The 20612-nt window shown below is 38.6% G+C and overlaps 1 protein-coding gene across 6 annotated transcripts in view; it reads left to right on the forward strand.

The window, feature by feature from the left end:
* The window catches only part of IDE (insulin degrading enzyme), a 154400-nt gene that overhangs the window by 68630 nt on the left and 65158 nt on the right, over positions 1–20612 (forward strand). For 5 of the 6 annotated variants that reach the window (XM_078434592.1, XM_078434589.2, XM_078434590.2 and 2 more), the window contains exons 2-4: positions 11644–11828; positions 12821–13028; positions 16781–16950. In XM_078434592.1, coding sequence (XP_078290718.1) covers positions 11669–11828; positions 12821–13028; positions 16781–16950 — 538 coding nt within the window. In that variant the 5' untranslated portion in view covers positions 11644–11668. Of the gene's footprint in view, positions 1–11643; positions 11829–12820; positions 13029–16164; positions 16267–16780; positions 16951–20612 lie in introns of those variants that run through there. The other variant, XM_078434594.1, reaches the window with a different exon arrangement.

Here is a 20612-nt window from a genome sequence, read left to right on the forward strand (position 1 = left end):
ACAGAGCCTGACGCGGGGCTCGAACTCACAGACTGTGAGATCATGACCTGAGCCGAAGTCGGACGCTCAACCGACTGAGCCACCCAGGCGCCCCGCTATGCTCCTTTTTTGAGGCAGATCCCTTTATTTATGCACAAGATTGCTTACTCAGAGGGTTTCTGCAAACCTTTCCTCTCTCTCCTTCCTTATCAGTTTTTCCCTGTCTTTAATCCTTTTCTGGTTTAGATTTTTATTTTTTTATTTAAAAATTTTTTTCTTAATACTTATTTTTTGAGAGAGAGAGACTGCACGAGCAGGGAAGGGGCAGAGAGAAGGAGACACAGAATCCAAAGTAGGCTCCAGACTCCAAGCTATCAGCACAGAGCCTGATGCAGGGCTTGAACCCATGAACTGTGAGATCATGACCTGAGCCAAAGTCAGATGCTCAACTGACAGCCACCCAGGTGGCCCCTGGTTTAGATTTTTAAAATAAACCAGTAGATGGGAGTTTAATACAGATAGCTTTCTTTGTTTTGATGAGGCTATCTCCTGGTTTAATTTTTTTTTTAATTTTTTTTTTTTTTTTACATTTATTTTTGAAACAGAGACAGAGCATGAACGGGGGAGGGGCAGAGAGAGAGGGAGACACAGAATCGGAAGCAGACTCCAGGCTCCGAGCCATCAGCCCAGAGCCCAACGCAGGGCTCGAACTCACGGACCGCGAGATCGTGACCTGAGCTGAAGTCGGACGCTCAACCGACCACCCAGGCCACCCAGGCGCCCCTCTCCTGGTTTTATTTTAAGTGGATTAAATTGGTCTCAGTGATTCTCATCCATTATTTTTGGATGACAATGTTAGAACTATAAACTAGGGTCTTCTACCTTTTACCCTACTGACATTTTGGACCAGATAATTCTTTGTTGTGTGGTAGGAACTGTTCTGTGCATTGTAACATGCTTAGCAGCATCCCTGGCCTCTACTCCCTGGTTACCAGTTTGACCTTTTAGTTAGTTGCAGCAATTCAATTGTGACACATTGTCAAAGGTCCCACAAAATTGTCACCTGTTGAGAACCACTGACAAAAACAGTGGCTTGCCTATGGCATCTATAAAGGGATAATTATATACCTGTTTTTCTGATAATCTTATAAAGTACATGCTATTACCAGCCTGTCCAGTGAATGTTTTTGACCTCTAGAGGTGACAACATACAGCTGGAATTTGCATGAGTATGTGATAAGAACACTAGTAATAATATGGTGGTTGTTGAGCTGGTTCTATTTGCATCTCATCCCTGTGGGACCGTAGTAATGATGATTATAATATAAGGTTACATTTGTGGGTGCCTACTATGTACCAGACACTGTGCCTTGATGAAGTTTTTTTTTTCTTGATTTTTTTTTATACCTATTTTAGAGGAGAAATGCTATAAAGGCTGTTCAAGTCTGATGCAATTTTTGTTACCTCTGTCAGTTTAACAGACTCATATGAACACTGCACATGACTCTTGATTGGCAAGACTAGATGAGACCCCTCTGCCTGGGTGGCTCGGTTGAATGTCTGATTCTTGATTTTGGCTCAGGTTGTTATCTCATGATTCGTGAGTTCAAGCCCCTCATCGGGCTCTGTGCTAATAGTACAGGAGGGCCTACTTGGGGTACTCTCCCTCTGTCTCTGTCTCTCTCTCTGTCTCTCTGTCTCACACACACACACACGCGCGCGTGCGCGCGTGTGTGTGCTCTCTCTCTCAAAATAAATAAACATTAAAAAGGATTAAAATAAAGAACCTATTTCAAATCCTGGGTTAGAAGTTGTTTGATGTAGGGGCGCTTGGGTGGCTCTGTTGGCGTGGCTCAGGTCATGATCTTGTGGTTCGTGAGTTTAAGCCCCACACCAGGCTTGCTGCTCAGCACAGAGCCTGATTTGGATCCTCTGTCCCTCTGTCTGTACCTCCCCTGCTCATGCTCTCTCTCAAAAATAAACAAAAAAGCTGTTTGATGTAAATGTTGAAAATTGTTGAGGGGAGAATTTAAAGTTTGATCATTTTGCTTTTATTTGGGTTGCATTTATTGTTGTCACTCTTGGTTGCTGTGCTTTATTTTTTATTATATATATATATTTGAGAGAGAGACATGGAACACGAGTGGGGGAGGGGCAGAGAGAGAGGGAGACACCGAATCCGAAGCAGGCTCCAGGCTCTGAGCTGTCAGCACAGGGCCCAACATGGGGCTTAAACCCACCAACTGTGAGATCATGACCTGAGCCTAAGTTGGAAACTAACTGACTGAGCCACCCAGGTGCCCCTGGGAGTGTTTTATTTTTATTTTTATTTATTTTTATTTTTATTTATTTATTTTTTTTTTTGGAGTGTTTTATTTTTAAATTCTAATTAAGGTTTAAAGTAATTACTCAAAAAAAAATAAATAAAAATAATTACTCAAAACTGGTTTTCAAATCATACATAATGAGTAAAGACTTGAGTTAAAATATTTAACATCATAATTTATTATTGACTTGGTTAAATTGACTCATGCTGTACTTATATGGGCCTCCTATTTCTTGTGGCTAAGATGACATCAACAGAAATAATTGTCTCAGGACACACCTGAGAAGGGTTAGATAATCATGTTAATTGGACTATTGTTTCATAGCCTTCCTGGTTTAGCACTTGTTAGATTTGGACAGCTACTTCTCAGGATCTTTGTGGTACCATTTCCAAGATGACTTTTTTGTGCATGATAATTATAGCCTTGAGTAATTCATGTATCCCCTTCCTCCTTTATTTTACTGATTTGTGGTATTTTCAAAAATTCTATTAAAGAACTTAAAATATATCATAAGTGTTCAGGTTGATGACTTTTCACAAACTGAGTATATCTCTATAATCGGCGTGTGACCAGCATCCTAGAAGCCTCCCTCATACTTCCTTCTGATGATTGCTCCCTGCCCCCAAGGGTAACCAGTATCTTGATAAAAGTCTTGTTAGCTTGATTTTACCTGTTCTTGCACTTTATGTAAATGGAAGTATACAGTATTTGCATACAGCTTCTTTCATTCTGCCTTATGTTAGTGAGATTTATCCTCCTTGTGCCTTGTTCTAGGCTTTTCATTTTCACTGTTGCATACTATTCCATTGCGTGAATATATCACAGTCTATCTTTTCACTGTTAATTGACATTTGATCATTTCTAGTTTGGGCTATTATGAATAGTATTGCTATGAACATATAAATGCATTCGTTTCAGATATATATCTAATGTATGAATTGTTATGTCATACTGTCTGCTTTAATATAGACTGCCAGTTTTTAAAAAATGGTTTTACCAGTTTGCATTCTCACTACCAGTGTATGAGAGTTTGGGTTACCCTATAACTTCTCTATCACTTGGTGTTTTCCATCGTTTTCATTTTAGCCATTCTGGTGGGTATGTAGTGATAGCTCAGAAAATGTCCTGTGGCAAAAATCAGCTGTGGATTTGGGGCATCTTGGGCCTTTAATCTGTCACACCAAACTCGTGCATCCCCCAAAGCCTCTATTTATCTTCTCTGAGTAGAGTTCTTCTGCTTGGGCCTAGTGTGATCTTCAGTCTACATTCAGAATTGGCAAATAGCCCCAGAGAAGAAGACAGGTGATGATCATCAGCTCATCTCAGAGGGCTCTCCCATCTGGGATTTGTACTTCATCCAATTCTCATTTCTTCCACAACTCTCCAACATCTTTGAAAATACGATTTTCTAATTTATCATGGCTTTTTCTATTTATTGAAGGTGAATCTGGTTATGACCTGTTATTATCCTATCCAAAAATGGAAGCTGTTAGTATATTCTTGGGGTTTTCTATTGACATAGTTAGGGAGGAAAAGTTTTCCTCTACCATCAAAGGTTCTTTTGGCTGGTCTAAGAATTAAATTGACATAAGAAAATCCAGTTTAATTTTGTGAGTTCTGCATCCTGCATGGATGAGAGGTTCAAAGACAGAAAGGTAAAATGAGGTATATATGCCATCCTGAGCTAGGGAATGGAATAGGGTCTGGGGCCTTAAAGAGGAGGAGGGAAGTTCACAGGACAGGAGAAAGAACAGATATTTGATAATTAGATGTTTGCCCCCTATATACATGAGTCACTCAGATAAAATTTATCTCTGATAATAACTCTACTTCTGGGAAGGAACTCCAATTTAGATTCTTGTAGGTACATGAGGGGCCAAAGTTTCTCTTGGGCCTTCAGCTCAAAATAGTCCACATGCCAAAGTGGCACATTTTGGGGAGACTTGCTCTGAACCCCTTCATACATAGTCGTGTCATCTATGAATAATGTTGTTTTTCCCCTTTATCATCTTTATGTGTTTTCTTTTTCTTGCATTATTGGACTGGTCAGAATTGGTAGTCCATTGTTGAATAGAAGAGGATAGTGACCTCCTGTTTGTGAGGAAGGGGGTTGGGGGTATCTGCATTATGTTACCACTGAGTATGATAATTGCTGTAGGTTTTGTGGATATTTTTTCCGATGAGGGAATTTTCTCCCTCCTATTTCTAGTTTGCAGACTTTTTTTAGTTTTAATTTTTAAATTTATTTTAGAGAGAGAGTGTGTGCAAGCAGGGAGAGGGGCAGAGGGAGAGAGAGAGAATCCTAAGCAGGGACTTCATCCCACGGCCTTGGGATCATGACCTGAGCTGAAATCAAGAGTTGGATACACAACCAACTGAGCCACCTAGGTACCCCATTTTGCAGACTTTTTAAAAAAGACACGTTGTTGAATTTTGTTAAATGCTTTTTCTGCATCTACCAAGATGATTATGATTTTTCTCCTTTTTTCCATTCCCGTGGCTTAATGTATGCTTCTGAAAAATAAATTAGCTTTAACCCCACCGTATCTACTGTAGTAACTATTATCATATCTCCTTTCATGCTTGAGACAATTATACACACTCTTCTTTCTCTTTAAACCTGCTATACATTTAATCCTGCCATACCTTTTCCTGTTTATTTTTTATTACCAAAGTATCATGAGGTAATATGGTTCTCAGTACAGGGACTCCTTTGGCAGATTAGAAGCATTCTTCCAGGCTCCTTCCACTATCTATCTCTGTTTTCTATGGGGAGAAAAAAGTAAAAGAACTGAAGACTCTCCTGGGAGCATTTATTTTGACCTATTTTAATTTTTGTTTCCTTGTTTTTGTTATTTGGGATTGTAAGGGAGGGGAATGGGGTCAGGGCAGGGCTGTGGGGGTGGTAATTGGGAACTGAGGAAGAAAGCCAGATATATGTTTCCTTAAGTACCACCTTCAGCTCCTCCGTCCCACGCTTCCTCTTTCTATAGTTCCAGCTGTGCCACAAATCAATTATGTAAATGCCCTTGGGCAAGTCACTTAATCACTGAGCTTTTGTTTCCTCTTCTGAGGTTGAGGAGGATGACCATCAACAGCGCTGTGGCCTGTCACTTAGGGAGACTGGGAAAATTAAATGACCAGTTTATTAAGCATATGCCACTTTAAACAATGAGAGTAATTGCTAGTTTGGGTTTTGTACTGTGGCATCTTAAATTTTTTGACAGCCTAAAGGCTACCTATGGAAGAAGGAAGAAGGTGTGAGACACCCTAGTCCCCATACTACAACTGTAAGAAACCTGTAGTTAAGTAGCTATGGTAAGAGGTATAAAATGGAGGTTTTGTTCATTTGCTTCAACCTCCATAAAGCCTCTATAAAGTGTTCCATGTTAAGCTTGTGACTTTTAAAAAAATTTTTTCTTAATGTTTATTTATTTTATTTATTTATTTTTTTAATTTTTTTTTTTAATGTTTTATTTATTCTTGAGAGAGAGAGAGAGAGAGACAGAGCATGAGCGGGGGAGGAGCAGAGCGAGAGAGGGACACAGAATCCGAAGCAGGCTCCAGGCTCTGAGCGGTCAGCAGAGAGCCCGATGCGGGGCTCGAACTCACAGACCATGAGATCATGACCTGAGCTGAAGTTGGATGCTCAACCGACTGAGCCACCCAGGCACCCCAATGTTTATTTATTTTTGAGAGAGAGAGACAGAGTGCAAGCTGGGGAGAGGTGGAGAGAGAGGGAGACACAATACCCCAAGCAGGCTCCTGGCTCTGAGCTATCAGCACAGAGCCCGACGCAGGGCTCAAACCCACGAACTGTGAGATCATGACCTGAGCCGAAGTCGGACGCTTAACCAACTGAGCCACCAAGGTGCCCCAAGTTTGTCACTTTTAAAATGAACAGCTATTGATATGGATGCATCAAAACTAAAAATTTGCAAAAGACTTATCTCTAAAATGATGCTGCTGTAGGATTCCTTTCAATTGCAACCACCCTTAATCCATTTAAGGGTTTATTTCTTCATAGCAAACTTCTTTCCAGAGGGCACAGAGTTAGAACAGATGACATTCTGCCTGGAACAAAGGCAAAGCATCTCATCACAGGAAAATAAGATTTAATTGACAGGGTTTTAGTTTATACCCACCTTTATGATCTAGCTGGTATATGATTTAGGTATACTGGTCTCTATAACTGGAGAGCCATAGGTACATGCTTCCCTGAGATATGTTGTGATTTTTTAGGTCAAGTATCATGAATAGTATTTGAGAATATGTGGTCTTATATGGAAGCATCCTAGGGCTCATACCATCACTACTTTGATATTCTGTCTTACCTCTGCCCTTCTCAGGGAAGAAAGGATGTTTATGGTATAGTTTTGATTTCAGGCATTTTCTCTCTGGGTGCCTTCTCCCCATTGAGAAGCACCATAGGCAAGCTCCACTTCTGCTTATGATTTTAGGAGTGGGTGGATGGATTCCACAGAAGGGAGGTTTTGATTCATTATTAGCCTGGTCACTCACCTGTTTGGTTTTATAGGTCATCCGTTTAGAAATTAGAAATAGATGAGGTCTAACTTTAAATATGTCTGGGGCTGTGCAAGTGGGTAGAGAGCAAAATGCACAGTAAACATTTTCAATCTCCTGTTAAATAGGCTGTGAAACCCTTAAAGAGATATGAGAAAAAAGACTGCAAAAGGTCATTGGAGTAAAAGATTATTTGCATTAAAAATTTCTTCTTGGTATGGGAATTTGGAAATGACCTGTTTGGGAATTTGATTTTGCAAACATGCAGTTTAGGTCTTTACACGGCTAGATAAAAATCCATACTCTTTCAGGGGAAGTTCTGGTTGTAGTTCTTTAATACCAACTGCTTGTTTTTCTGCTCTGTGCCTGTTTTTTTCTCACTATGCATCCTTTGCTCAGGTGTGTCCTTTTATTTGGCATGCTTCCACTTACCTCCTCTCTTTTCCCTTCTCCCCTCCTAGATAGACTTGGGTGCCCATTTCTTGGCTCCCATAGTACCCCAGGAACAACCTTGTCACCACACTTTAAAGCTGTTGACCTGTTTTCTTATCACTAGTCTGGGTTCCTTCAGAAAGCCCTTGGGCTTTGGGGTACTGGTTGTTAGAGCTAACATACATGATGTAGTGTCTGCACCTAAATAGACCTCCTTAAATGTTCGTGTGGCTGTGGGGGAGCTGGGGTGGACACAGGACTGGAAGAGTTGAGTTTTAATTGTAACTTTTTGCTGTATGATCTTGGACAAGTGATTTAAGTTCCCTCAGCTTCAGTTTCCTTTTAAGTAAGATGAGGGGACTGGTCCACCTAGGGATCTTGTTCAAATGCCAATTCTGGCTCAGTGGGTCTCTGGTGGTTTCTCATGTTTTGCATTAACAAGCTCTCAGGAAGAACCAGTGCTGCTAGGCCATGAACTACAAAGGACTAGATAACATGTAATGGTTCTTCCAGCTTTTACCTATTGTAATTTTAGTCATTGTTTTAAATTCTGAGCAAAATTACAAAAGATGCTGTAGTTATTAAATCTCTCTCCAGTTTATTAGAATGCTGCACACTGACAATGTTGTGCCTTATGAAGTTTCCAATGTATGATAATGTCACTAGAATTGAAAGTAATTTTATTGCTCCTAAGATTTTGACTTAGGTTAAAAATATCAAGTGTCTGGGAAAGCATTTGAGTTAGCACTAGCCTGTCATCTGAAAGTCAGAATTACTCGTGAAGGCTTTATGCTAATGAGGGAGCTGGGATGTGATCTCATGAGTATAAATACAGAGACAGGCAAGCTGTTGATGAATTCATCATCAGAGGAGTTCCCGATCATTTCCTTCAGTTCTCCAGAAGGTGAGAATCAAATTGTTGTGGGACGTGCTGATAGATATGCTGTAGGAGTCCAGACTATGCCTACTGAATATGGGTTGCTGGGGATGGATGGATCTTGTTTGAAAATGTTGCTACTGTTTCTTTTGGCTTTTACTTCCTCAAAAAGTCATGATATTTGATTGGGTAACAGTGCCAGCATAGAAATTTATAGTTGTCTTTGATCTCTTGTTCAAATGTCTAAAAGTAGTTGGAGTAATTTTTATATTTGACCTAGAGAATAAATCCATCTCTTTGCTCTCAACCATACTAGGAATATCAATCAGGCATGGCTTCAGTATCTAGATAAGTTCTGTACATGCCTGTGAGGAACTCGATGGTACATACTTTTTTCCTCAAAAAAAAAAAAAAAAAAAAAAGGAAATCTGGACAAGGGAAATTGAGCCCTGAAAAAAGGTACAGAATGTAGCCTGTAGTCGAGGGTGGTTATCTTACTTCTGATGGATTTTTCACCTCCCACAGAAAAAGACAACTTGTCCTACCAAAGTGAGATGTATTTCATCTCCCCATCACAGCTGTGGGTTGGACAGACTTTTTAGAGCTCCATCATCATCATCATCACATTTTAGTCATATGTGGCCCTAGCTTCCCCTAGGTCAGACTAACTGGGGCGAGCACTGGAGGGGAAGCTAGGTGAACACAATGGCAATGGAATCAATAAATAGCCTTTGGGTTTTGCTCCCACTTAGTGAAATCCCAAACCCTCCCTCCCTCTGGTAGATAGAGCTTTACGGGAGGGAGCAGAGGCTATTCTCTGTGGTGCACACTAACTAAGCTTTCTTACTGTCTGCTGCTCTTCTTGGGAGTCTTAATGGAGGCTGTCTCATGCCTTATTTAATCTTAACCCAAATTAAAGTCTTCGAAATCAGCTCTGTACTAAGACGTTTGTTGCAGTTCAAACATATTGTCCTTTGGAAAGTACCTTAACCAGGATTATTATTCTCGTGTCCCTCTTTGAAGGCTTAGGTGGAACATTTTCTGTTACCCTGAGATTCTTTTAACCATAAAACACCTTTTTTAATACTTAGCACTCAGATATTTTCATCTGTCTTTGACATAAGTGGCTTATGGCTAATGAAGTAGAAAAGAGTAGTTAATAATACTTTATAGTGTCCAGATTACTCTTAAAATTTCCAGTTAGTGACCTTATATCCCCAAAAATGTTAGTATTATTTTTATGCTTTGTTTTTCAAGAACTTTTTTTTTTTACTGTAAATAAAGCAAGACTGTTAGCACTATCTGTGTAAAGTACTATGTGATTATTATTATTATTTTTTAAAGTAATCTCTACACCCAACGTGGGGCTCAAACTTACAACCCTGAAATCAAGGGTTGGTAGGGGTGCCTGGGTGGCTCAGTCGGTTGAGCATCCGACGTCGGCTTGGGTCATGATCTTGCGATCCATGGGTTCGAGCCCCGCATCGGGCTGTGTGCTGACAGCTCGGAGCCTGGAGCCTGCTTTGAATTTTGTGTCTCCCTCTCTCTCTGCTCCTCCCCACTCATGCTCGCTCTCTCTCTCTCTCTCTCTCTCTCTCTGTCAAAAGTAAATAAATGTTAAAAAAAAATTAAAATTAAAAAAAAAAAGTTGGTATGCTCTTCTGAGCCAGCCATAGTACCCAAGTACTATGTGATTTTTAACCAGTATTATACATTTAGTATGGCCTATAGTATTGATTTTTAAAATTTCAAATAGTCTTCTTAAAGGGAGATCTAGGGGACAATCTTAATAGGAACAAACCTCTTTGGTTTATCAATTGTTACCCAGAAGAATAGTTAGATAATTTCAGAGAGGAAGGTATTCTGCTAAAAGCAAACTGGATTTTTCCCTTCCTTAGTTTCCAGATATTTTAATGCGCAAAAAAATTCTTGAAAATAATTGAATGCCTACTTATGCCCCTTCTGATTTACCTTTAAATCTGGATGTCTATCTGTCTTTAAGAAGCAGTTAGATCTACTTCTTTTGTCTTTTGTCTTCCAGGTAAAAAGAAAATATGCTAGCATAGGGTCATTTTTCCTCTGTAGTCTCGGATGTTTGGGGCTTTACCTGATTAGTTTATTGGCCTACCGATAATAACAGGCTGATTTTTGTCTCTTAAGTGATCCCCAACATAGACACAAATAGCATCTACTCTTAGTCTCAAAAACATGCATATTTCAGATTCTGGAAAATCCCTTCTACACTAATACCAAACACTCCCACAGAATTCTGTGTGCTAATAGCACATCCTGTAACTCAGCTTTCCTAGAGAGGGAAGGAGAGGACTATCAGAGGATGGGAAGTCCTTTGTAAGAGAATTTATCTTGCATTCTTGTTAAGATCACTGAACTGTTGTTGCTCTGGCATTCAATTCTTCACCATATTATAAAAATTACTTGGGTCCTTCCCACTTTTTGTTTGTAGTTTTGTTTTTTCTTTTGCTTTCTTTTTTTAAAAACAGTTTTTTATTTATCTTAGAGAGAGCATGCGCTGCCAGTGGGGGAGGGGCAGAGAGAGAGGGAGATCCAGAATCCGAAGCAGGCTCCAGGCTCTAAGCTGTCAGCACAGAGCCTGATGCGGAGCTCTGACTCAAAAACCACAAGATCATGACCTGAGCTGAAGTCGGATGCTTAACCAACTGAGCCACCCGTGTGCCCCTTTTTTGCCATCTTCATAGTGAAGCCCAGATCTCTTATTTTGTATAGGACTTTACAGGACTTTTTTTTCTCATTGGGGATTGCCCCCTGTGTTCTGAGCATGTGCATATCAGACCCATGAATTCTAGATCTGCCCTATCTTTGAATGTCATTAGGTTGAGCAATGTTTTTGGTTGATCCAGTAATAATCCTTACACAACCTCTCATCTTACTTTAGTAAATATTTCCAAAACATGTGGGAAAGCAGTTATTGGTAATTAAAACTCTGTTCTAGGTCAGCATACTGACCAGCTCATCGCCCAAACCTATCCTGTCTCAAAACCCCATCCAAGTGCTCTCCTAGATCAAATATGACTCCACAAAAACAATATTGTTAGTATTTCTCTAACAAAACAATGAGGGGTAAAAGGGAAGAGAGGAATGATTATCCCCTGTAGATAAGCTATAAAAAAAGTTTCCTCCAGATATATTTTTTTATCTGATGATGTATTATATGGGTTTGCTTGATATTATTCTGTATTCTTTTTTTTAACCTTTTTAAAAAAATGTTTATTTACTTATTTTGAGAGTGCATGCATGCACATGCAACTGGGGAAGGGGCAGAGAGAAAGAGAGAATCCCAGGCAGGCTCCATGCTATGAAGCACAGAGCCTGTTGTGGGGGTTGATCCCATGAACCGTGAGATTATGACCTTAGCCAAAATCAAGAATGGGATGCTTAAACCAACTGAGCCACCCAGGTGCCCCTATTCTTTATTAAAAAAAGAAAAAGCTACAATGCAACAATTACTAATGTTTTTATTTTCAGCTTCCAAGAAAAGACTTACAGCAAGATGAATAATCCAGCTATCAAGAGACTAGGAAATCACATTATCAAATCTCCTGAAGACAAGCGAGAATACCGTGGATTAGAGCTGGCCAATGGTATCAAAGTACTTCTTATCAGTGATCCGACCACGGATAAGTCATCGGCAGCACTTGATGTACACATAGGTACAATTTAAAATTGTGAATTAAGCTTTGTTCTGTTTTCTTGATCTAATGTTGACATTTATTACAACTTGCCATGTGTGTGCAAATAAAGACCTCATGATTATCAGTTTGATGTACCTTACCTTGTACAATAGTCCAATTAGCAATCTACATTTGTCAAAATCAAATAATCTTACATTTATTTACCAAGTCATTTTGTTAGGTTCTCAGCTAAGGTGACTTAGCAGCAGGCAAATTAATTCCCATCCTTTACAGTAACAGTGATAATGCTTTTACTTTTGTACACTTTTGGTATACTAGGAAATACCATATTTTCTAGATTCTTGTGTGGATATTTCCTCCATGTTTAATGTGGCCTTAATCAAGTAGATTCTTGTCTATACGTACATAAGTATTTTTCTTATTTTCCTCTCTGAAAAACTTTAACTCAATGACATTTTAAAATTGAGGAAATAAGGTAATAACCATCGAGTGTTGAACAAATAATTATTGCCAAGTACAACGTAGTGTGGTTTGCAAATATCATCTAATTTGTGTTCACACAACTCCCTAGATCATACATACGTATGTGTATATATATATAAAGTGAGTCAAGATAAAGTATTGCGCTCAGAATTTCACAGTCAGCAGAGCTGGTAACCCTAAATCTGTGTTCTTACCACTACATTGTATTATCTCCTGCAATAAAATGTAAGAACTAGGAGCTCTTGCTCTTATAAAACGATGAATTCAAGTCTTACCTTCCCTCCATTGTGATGTGTGAGAAAGGTAATGTCCAGAGAGGCTAAGTAATCTGCCCAAAGTTGCTAACTAATTAATATCACGAGCTGAGGCTGTAACCTAAACAGTACCATTTTAGAGCAGCCTGTGCTTAACTTTCTCTCATTGTGTGGTTGGAGTTGTCATGTTAACAGAACTTGCAGATCATCTGTAAAACAAAAAACAAAAACAAAAAAAACTTTTGTTGTATGTGTTTTTCTCTTGTCTTTCAGGTTCATTGTCAGATCCTCCAAATATTGCTGGCTTAAGTCATTTTTGTGAACATATGCTATTTTTGGGAACAAAGAAATACCCTAAAGAAAATGAATACAGCCAGTTTCTTAGTGAGCATGCAGGAAGTTCAAATGCCTTTACTAGTGGAGAACATACCAATTACTATTTTGATGTTTCCCATGAACACCTAGAAGGTGCCCTAGACAGGTAATGCTGATATCTTATAGATTATTCAACTTTGTGCACTTTATTACACTAATAGTAGTAATAATTATTATTTTTACAAAGATGTCTTCACAGCTTTGTAGCTTAACAAAAAATGTTTTAACCAGTATTTTTCCATGCGTTTTATAAAAAAAAAAAAAAAAAAGAAAATGAGTGATACTGTCTATTTATTTTGTGGTAGAGGAAAAATAATGGCATGACTTTAAACCAGTCTTCAGCCCTACACAGTATTTTATGGACTTATAAAATTCTCCCCAGCCCTTCCCATTCTAATTGGTATTATATCTGAAGCACGTGATGAAGAATAAACTGTTACAGTGTCATGGATTTCTTTTCAAATATGCTCCTATTCCAGAATGTAGAACTTAAACATTCTGTTCTCCTTTACTCTAGTCTATGCTTAGTGGATATAGAATTTTTTTTAATTGAAGTATAATTGACATTATATCAGTTTCAGATGTACACCATGATGATTCAGTATTTGTATACATTGCAAAATGATCCCTACTGTGTAAGTCTAGTTACCATATGTCATCATACAAAGTTACAAAAATTTTTTTCTCTTACTATGAAAACTTTTAACATTTACTCTGTTGCAACTTTTGAGTATGCAATACAGTATTATTCGCTGTAGTTACCATGGTGTACATTATATTCCTGTGACTTAATATTTTATAACTGGAAGTGTGTATCTTTTGACTCCTTTCACCGAACCCCCAAACCTCCTTTCTTCTGACAACCATCAGTCTGTTCTCTGTGTCTGTGACTTTTGTTTCTTACATTCCACATATATGTGAGATCATATGGTATTTGTCTTTCTCTGACTTATTTCACTTAGTATAATAGCCCCTAGGTCCATCCATCTTGTTGTAAATGGTAAGATTTCATTTTTTTTTAATGACTGAGTAGTATTCCATTGCATATATATACACTATATCTTCTTTATCCATTTATCCATCCGTGGACATTTAGGTTGTTTCCATATCTTGGCTATTATAAATAATGCCACAGTGAACATAAGGATGCGTAAATCTTTTCAAATTAGTGTTTTTTGTTTCTTGTTTTTTTGGGGGTAAATACCCAGAAGTGGAATTGCTGAATCACATGGTCATTCTATTGTTAACTTTTTGAGAAACCTCCATACTGTTTTCCACAGTGGCTACACTAGTTTACATTCCCACCGACACAAGAGCTCCCTTCTCTCCACATCCTTGGTCAACACTTGTTATTTCTTGCCTTTTTGATAATAGCCATTCTGACTGGTGTGAGGTGATGTCTCATTGTGGTGACACAAAATGTTTTGACCTGCTGTTTTCAACCCTGGGGACATTTTGTGAAAGTATTTCCTGGAGCAAGCTCCATTAGGTCAATTTAATTTCTTAGTTTTCCACACAGCTAACAATTTCTAATTTTTTGTCATATTAGTGATTTGATTAATTATCCAAAGTAATTTTTCCTTGGTAACTTTTTACAGTTTTCTATATTGCCAAGAAGGTGTAATTCTGCAGCTTTTTTATGGGTCTATAATTAACGTTGACTTAGCCATTTTAGTGATAGCTTTATTTGCTTATATTGATAATAGTCATTACATATTTTTTGAAAACCTAATAGTTTGAATTTATTCCTTAGTGCAAAGAACATTAACAAGGCAGAGGCATGGGTTCAGGATACATGGCTAGGTCATAGTGGTCTGTTTCTTACTTATTCTAGATTATGTTTCAGTCTTTAGGCAGCAGCTTTGAAGTGTAATCATCTTTTATATGTATTCCCAGAAGACTACCATTAATGAGTTCCCTGGGATCATACACTGAATTTAATTTCCTGCTTTACAAATGCTACAGCAGATGTTCATATAATCTCTGTATGATGGAGGATGTCTGTTACTTGACTCAGAGGGGGAAAAAAAAACCTCTTACATAAGAGCATGTTTTTAAAATATTGATTCTACTGTGTCATTATCATGACCCTTTACGTGGACCTATCCAGCTGTGTTATGTAGCTATTAGGCGCTTTTACCAGCTTAAATGTATTGAGATAGGTAAAAGAGGTTACCTATCCATAAATAGCTGTTCCCGCGTATAGAGAGGTGGAGTTTCCCTTTGGATTGGTTTGTGTGAAGTGCTTAGCACAGTATCGTATTTACTGTGTGCATAAAATAAATATCAGGTAGTGATAACAGTCTCTTTGACAGCTGAACTGTGAAATACAGTTGCTGAGATGTCCATAGACTCAGGAGTCTCTTAAGGCCCCATTCAGACTCTGCTTGTGGCTTCATCTGAATTCTGGATCTTAATTTTTATAAAATGGAATCTAAAGTTTAAGATTTATTACATGAAATCATGCTTTAAATTGTAACCTGATATAGGAGAGTTAACTTATAACTAAAGTCATTTTAGTTAAACTTTAGTACTACTACTACTAAAGAATAACCTCAAGAAAAGCATTTGGTTACTTACGCCAGAGTTACATGACATGTTATTTGTTGAATCACTGCTTATTAAAATTTTAAAATTTTTTTAATATTTTATAAAAGCTCATAATTGTGTCTTAGTCAAACTACTGTGTCATAGGTTTTTTTATTCCATCATTTTTTCCCCACTAATAAAGTTTGTTTGTTTTTCTCTAGAGGAAGAAAAAATATTCAAATAGAGCCTTTAAAAAGTAGGTCACTTAGTTTGTCCTAAAATGTCTGAGTCTTAAGTGCAGTTGCACCTCAGACTGTAAGTTTAAGATTTTTTTGCCCAAGAACTGTCACCGGCCTTTTCCTTTTTTGGAGAATTAGCAATATATAACAGGGATTTTCATGACTTGCCAAATTGCAAATCTTAAATAGATTGCTACTGTCTTCATAAGTCTGCCTTGACTTTTTGCTGTTGTGATATTTTGATTTATAATAAGAAATCTATATTTGGTTTTTCTTCCTGTTCCTGGCCCATAGCTCCTAAAACCCATGGAATTTCCTAAGTGATGAGAGTATTAAAGGTGTCTTTTGGCATGTTAATAAGGTGACTTTGGGGAATCCCCTAGGTAACCTGACAGTTTGTTTCCAGGGCAACCAGCCCTGCTATAGAAAGGTTGGAACTTTCTCTCCAAATCCCAGACCTTCCAAGTGGGGCTGGAGATTGAGTTCAGTTACCAGTAGCTTATGATTTAATCAATCATGCTTATGTAATGAAGTGTTCATAAAAACCCAAAAGGACAGGGTTTGTACAACTTCCAGGTTGGTGAAAGCATGGAGGTTTGGGGAGAGTAACTTCCATGCCTCTTCCTATGTACATCCCTGTGCATCCTTTCTATTTGGCCCTTCCTGAATTATTTCCTTTTATAATAAACTGGTGATCTAGTGAGTAAAATGTTTCTGTGAGTCAGGTGAGCTGTTGTAGCAAATTTATTGAACCAGAGGAGGTGATGGGAACCTCTGATCTGTAGCCACTTAGAAGCCCAAGTCCAGCCTCTGAAGTGTGTGTTGGGGTCGGGGGCAGTCTGGTAGATCTGAGTATATTTTCACTAATATCTCTGGGGTAGATCGACTTCTCTGAATTTATACATGTCCAATATTTTTCTTTTGTTACTTTTTAAAACTTATTTTGCATTTCTTTTTCTTGGTTGCAATGGTAGTGTTTTTGGTTCTGTAGAATTCATACTTCCTATCTGTTGAGTTTCAAATATATTTTTAAAGGCTACTCTTTTAAAATAATAGCTTTCAAATTGTTAATTGTGTTTCCTACCCTTAGGTTTGCACAGTTTTTCCTGTGCCCCTTGTTTGATGAGAGTTGCAAAGACAGAGAGGTGAATGCAGTTGATTCAGAACATGAGAAGAATGTGATGAATGATGCCTGGAGACTCTTTCAGTTGGAAAAAGCTACGGGGAATCCCAAACACCCCTTCAGCAAATTTGGGACAGGTTTGTCAACAGCGGCTTTCATGCATTAGTTCTCTCTGACCTCATTTAAACCCCTGGCCTCTTTTTACAGTATTGTATTTTATAGTTCAGGTTAGAGGATTTTGGAACTCCCATTCCTATCTGTGCTGTTCTTTATAAACTCCCAGTCCTGAGGAAAGGTTGTTACATCATTGCTACTCCCTGTTATTTCTTACCATACCACTACACTTAGGTGGTCTGCTTGGTCTCTGTGTCAGCATTTATATTTGTGACTTGTGATCTGAGATGAGGCTGAAGCTTAGGTATGTGAGTTTCATGGAAAAAGTGATGGGTTATTAAGAAGAGTGATCAAATATGAAGCAAGTTTGTTGGATAACAAGGTATAGGATGGAATTCAGAGTTCAGAAACCGTAAGAATGAAGTGGTTATAATCCCTTTAACAGGTGACTAGCATTTTGGCTAGTAGTTCAAAAAGATGCAAATAGGCTCTTGACAGTGGACTTCATACATAAAACTTGGGATGATATTCTTAAAATTATAGTAGTAGTGACCTAAGCAATTATTTAGCCCTCCTGAGGGGTTACTCTGGCCCTCATTTAAAAAAAAATTATTTTTTAATGTTTATTTACTTTTGAGAGAGAGACAAGAGACAGAGTGCAAGTGGGGGAGGGGCAGAGAGAAAGGGAGACAGAATACGAAGCAGCTCCAGGCTCTGAGCTGTCAGCACAGAACCTGATGCGGGGCTTGAACTCACAAGCTGTGAGACCATGACCTAAGCTGAAGTTGGTCGCTTAAGGGATTGAACCACCCAGGTGCCCCGGCCCTCATTTAACAGAGGTCTAAATGTTTAAGGAATAGAGCTGTTAAAGGTGTGAATAGATGTTAACTAGCATTTCAAAGAGAGAAGAGAATAGATCCTTGTATTCTGAAATCTACCTTCCAAAGAGAAGTGCTTTTTTTTTTTTCAACGTTTATTTATTTTTGGGACAGAGAGAGACAGAGCATGAATGGGGGAGGGGCAGAGAGAGAGGGAGACACAGAATCGGAAACAGGCTCCAGGCTCTGAGCCATCAGCCCAGAGCCTGACGATCCAGGCTCTGAGCCATCAGCCCAGAGCCTGACGCGGGGCTCGAACTCACGGACCGCGAGATCGTGACCTGGCTGAAGTCGGACGCCCAACCGACTGAGCCACCCAGGCGCCCCGAGAAGTGCTTTTTAAGTGCTCATTTCTAGGCTCCTTGAATCCTCTGGCTCCCATGACCTCCGCTTGTACTCCCTACACATGCCTACTGTCCTTCATGGGGCTGGCTGTGTGGGAGCTGGAAAGTTGTAGAAGAGTTCTACATAGAGTGCTATAGTCTCCTGGAAGGAGACTAGGGGTGGGATGACAGGGAGTAGAATAAAATAAATGTGGAGATTCTTGACTTCATAATTGTACCCTTTTTCATTATTCAGATTTTCATTAAAAAATACATATTTAGGGGTGTCTGGGTGGCTCAGTTGGTTAAGTGTCCAACTCCAGGTTTTTGGCTCAGGTCATGATCTCACCGTTCATGGGTTCGAGTCCAGTGGCAGGCTCTGTGCTGACAGTGTGGAGCCTGCTTGGGATCCTCTCTCCTTCTCTCTCTGTCCCTCCCCCCCACACACATACACACACTCTCTCTCTCAAAATAAATAAATAAACATTAGGAAAGAAGTACATGTTTAATTTAAATATTTAAATAGTACAAAAGTATTCAAGAAGCAAACACAAAAACTCTCTCTTTTCCTCATCTCCTGCCAATCCCACTCACCAGATGTAATCGTTGTTAACAGGTTGCTATGATTAAAATACTGCTTTGGGGATTATAAAATGGCATAAAAATAATAGATTGCTTAGTGTACTTACAAATTTATGCATATTATATAACTTAATTTGGAGAACGTTTTTTAAGACTATAAAGACAGCTTTCTTTCAGTTTGGATACCATTCCAATATATCCAACAGCAGCCAGGAAATTAGCATAGCATTGCAGAATTAAAAGGAGTTTTTTGTTTTTGTTTTTGTTTCTTTTTTTCAGTTTATTTATCTTTTTTCTTTCTTTCTTTCTTTCTTTCTTTCTTTTTTTTTTTTTTTTACTAGTCTCTGCACCCTATGTGGGGCTCAGACTCATGACCCCAATATAAAGGGTCACATGCTCTTCCGACTGGGCCAGCCAGATGCCCCAAGTTAGGAGTTTTTATACATTGTGATTAGAAACAATGATATTCTTTAGACTTCTAGTACTTGGCACTCAATATCGATGTCATTGTTAAGATGAATCCTGTGGTCCCTAAAATGTCTATGTAATGCTGAGTTGTTTGAAAGGTAGCCTTTGTGGAGAACATCAGCATGCATGGCATGTCAAAAAGGGGAGGTGAGATTTATTTTTTAAAGTTTATTTATTTACTTTGGGGGGGGGGGTGAAAAGAGAGAGAATCCCAAGCAGGCCCCACACTGTTAGCGTGGAGCCCTACGCAGGGCGTGAACCCACAAACCGTGAGATCATGACCTGGGTGGAAACCATGAGTCAGACTCTTAACACCCACTGAGCCACCCAGGCACCCTAAGAAGGGGATGTGAGTTTAAAAAAAACAAATTTCAAAATCATTACATCCAAATGGTAGTTGTCCTTTAAGTATTCCTCTGGTAGGTTAGATTACTTACACCAACAATGCTGCTATTGTGTAGAACGTGTTGGAGCTCCTCTTTGGGAGTTGCTTTCTTTGAAACAGCCTCACTGGTGACAAATTGTAATCAGCATAATCAGGAAGCAGCCACAGATCTTCCAAAAATAAATACAGTGAATAAGGTGGGTAATATTACTTCTGGTCACAAACAAGGAACAGCCTTAAAGTGTTCTAGAGGAAGGTTTTGGGAGGGATGGGCAAAGAGAAACATTGAATGGTCATATATGTATGGATGGATTCTGAGGGCAGGCTTATTTTTATAAACCACTGACAAGGCCAACCAGTTAGTCAGCAAAGTATGAGGTAATATAAACAGCTAAAAGATGACTGAGCCAGACTCCATAGAAAAGTATAGAAAATGTGCAAATGCCAGGTTACCTTCTGATTTTAGAAGTATAAACTAACTTTAAACTTTTTGGAGGAGAGGTTCTGTCTGTTTTTAAGGTCACAGATATGTTTGAAAATATGATGGAAGCTGTATACCCTCACGCTGGAAATTATACATATAACATTTTACAGAAATGATCCTTGAAGAACAATCCTTGTCAAAAATTCATACTTAATTTACTTCTGTTACTTTTGAGTGACTTAAGATGTTTCTGTGAATGTGGGTCATTTTCTCCATCAAGAGAGTATGACTTATGTTAATAATAATAATATTTAAAATATCAAAAATATATTTAAAACATTTTTAAAATAAAAGTATCAGGAAAAGCTGGGTATTTTTATTTATTTTATTTATTATTTTATTATTTTTTGATGTTTATTTATTTTTGAGAGAGAGAGCACGAGCAGGGAAGGGGCAGAGAGAGAGGAAGACACAGAATCTGAAGCAGGCTCCAGGCTCTGAGCTGTCAGCACAGAGCCTGAATTGGGGCTCGAACTCAGAAACCGCAAGATCATGACCTGAGCCAAAGTCGGATGCTTAACCAACTGAGCCACCCAGGTGCCCCTATTTTTATTTTTTTTAATGT

Source organism: Panthera onca, chromosome D2 (assembly GCF_046562875.1).
Source record: "Panthera onca isolate mPanOnc1 chromosome D2, mPanOnc1 haplotype 2, whole genome shotgun sequence".
NCBI classification, from domain to species: Eukaryota; Metazoa; Chordata; class Mammalia; order Carnivora; family Felidae; genus Panthera; species Panthera onca.